General features: G+C 43.5%; 1 protein-coding gene across 1 annotated transcript; it reads left to right on the forward strand.

Annotated features, from left to right (window-relative positions):
• Positions 1–442: 442 nt before the first annotated feature.
• On the forward strand, positions 443–1,727 carry puraa (purine-rich element binding protein Aa). The gene has a single exon (XM_078265875.1). The coding sequence runs from the start codon at positions 529–531 to the stop codon at positions 1,384–1,386; it is 858 nt and encodes a 285-aa protein (XP_078122001.1). The 5' UTR covers positions 443–528; the 3' UTR covers positions 1,387–1,727.
• The last annotated feature ends 513 nt before the right edge of the window (positions 1,728–2,240 follow it).

A 2,240-nucleotide genomic window follows, 5' to 3' on the forward strand; every position in this document is an offset into this window, starting at 1 on the left:
AGGATTTATTTTTATTGGATTTTAAGAAATCAATGAGTTTGGCCCAACTTTGTATCCGTACACAAAACTCTCACACTTACATTAAGCAGACATTTGTTTGTGTTAAGTTACCAAAACTAATTCATCGTTTGTACGTTAAACGTTTGCAGAGACACTTGTGATGTAGCTAGGCCTAACAGTGTTATGGAAGGAAGTATTTTCTCCTCTTACTTTGAAACAGAGGGCAAGCTAGGGTCTTTCCAGGCAGCAACAACGCCGTCCTTATCAGAGGCCATTTCTTAACCAGGCTGCGAGAGATGCATTTCTTATTTCTCAACCGTTAGTTTCGTTTTCGATATAAGTCACAGTTAATGCCTACACCTTGTGGGAGAAAATTGCCTATGGATAAAACACAGCGTCCTCGCTCTGCATTAACGTTTCCCCCCCTCGCCTTTTTATACCTCTATAGATCTCGCGAGAGTTCCTTCGTTTGCTGTGGCTGACCGTGGCTTTGCAGCAGACAGAGGGAGAAGGCAGGCAGGCAGCATCATGGCGGACAGAGACAGTGGTAGTGAGCAGGGAGGAGCAGCCACGGGCCCAGGCTTCGGTCCCGTGAACCCAGCGACAGGAGGGGCGGGCTCGGCTTCCGGGCTCCAGCATGAGACACAAGAGCTGGCGTCGAAGCGGGTTGACATCCAAAACAAACGCTTCTATTTGGACGTTAAGCAGAACGCGAAAGGCCGCTTCTTGAAGATAGCAGAAGTCGGGGCCGGTGGAAACAAGAGCCGCCTCACTCTCTCCATGTCTGTGGCGGTCGAGTTCCGTGACTACTTGGGGGACTTCATCGAACATTATGCCCAGCTGGGTCCGAGCAACCCGGCGCTGGTACAAGACGAGCCCAGGCGAGCACTCAAAAGCGAGTTCTTGGTCCGAGAAAATCGGAAATACTATATGGATCTGAAAGAGAACCAGAGGGGACGGTTTCTGAGGATCCGACAGACCGTTAACCGGGGGCCCGGTTTGGGATCCACGCAAGGCCAGACGATTGCTTTGCCTGCCCAGGGACTTATTGAGTTTCGTGACGCTTTGGCTAAACTTATTGACGATTACGGTGTAGAGGACGAACCTGCAGAGTTGCCAGAAGGGTCATCATTGACTGTGGACAACAAACGGTTTTTCTTCGACGTCGGATCCAATAAGTATGGTGTGTTCATGAGGGTAAGCGAGGTGAAGCCAACGTACCGCAACTCAATTACGGTGCCCTACAAAGTGTGGTCCAAATTTGGGATTACTTTCTCTAAATATGCCGAGGAGATGAAGAAGATCCAGGAGAAACAGCGGGAGAAAAGGGCATGCGAGATGCAGCAACAAGAGGAGATGCAGGCGGACGATGGAGACGAGGATTGATGTAGATAGCAAAAAAACATGCAAGAGTAATGAAAATAACAAGAGAAATATAATTAAAAACTCTACTGTATAAAGAAAGAAATCTAAAGATTTAACTGTAATGGTTTAACTCCAAGGGAGCATCACCCACAATATAAGAAACCTCCACAACCTGACAGTTATGACATGTTGTCTCATCGCTGGATGTTATCCCACTTATCCACCATTAATACAGTAACAGGCTGCTAAACAAAGTAATAACATTATATTTGAACATTGTTTCCTACTTGACAAACAATATTGAACTGAGTGTTTATTTCCCTTATTAACAGAAAACTTTTGTACCAGTTAAAGCTATTGTAGTTTGCAATGTTCAAATGGAATAATTGCCGAGCACCGAGGAAAAACGGTTTCCTTTTCAAGCTAATGACTTCAGCACAAATCAGATATTTAAATTTTTAAAACCAAAATTCAAAAACTGTGTAAAAGGTTGTCACATCTACTTGCCATCCTATTTACCTTTACCTGTGAGTACAGATGTGTTTACACGTAAATCATATGAGGGCTAGGCCTGCTTCGAAAACTGGTTAGATGTCATGCAGTATAAAAGGAACATATAGGCATTTTCATCAAATGAAATAAGTGCTCTATTTGTCGTGCAATATGCATTGCATAAAAATCAAATATATTGAACTGGTCAATGGGTCTTGACATGATGACGTTTGCCAGAGGCATTCAAAGAAATATTAATATTGTAATTTTGTTTCAGTTGAAATTGTTGCCATGCAGATGGATATATTATAGACTACCTTTGTGTCTCGTTGTTAATGCAATGTGTTCATTTTAAAGGTACTAAATGTGTAATCGATAGAGGA

The sequence above is a fragment of the Sander vitreus genome, chromosome 13 (genome assembly GCF_031162955.1).
Source record: "Sander vitreus isolate 19-12246 chromosome 13, sanVit1, whole genome shotgun sequence".
Lineage (NCBI taxonomy): Eukaryota > Metazoa > Chordata > Actinopteri > Perciformes > Percidae > Sander > Sander vitreus.

Coding starts and splice junctions, on each gene's coding strand:
- puraa (XM_078265875.1), top strand. CDS start 529: ATGGCGGACAGAGACAGTGGTAGTGAGCAGGGAGGAGCAGCCACGGGC.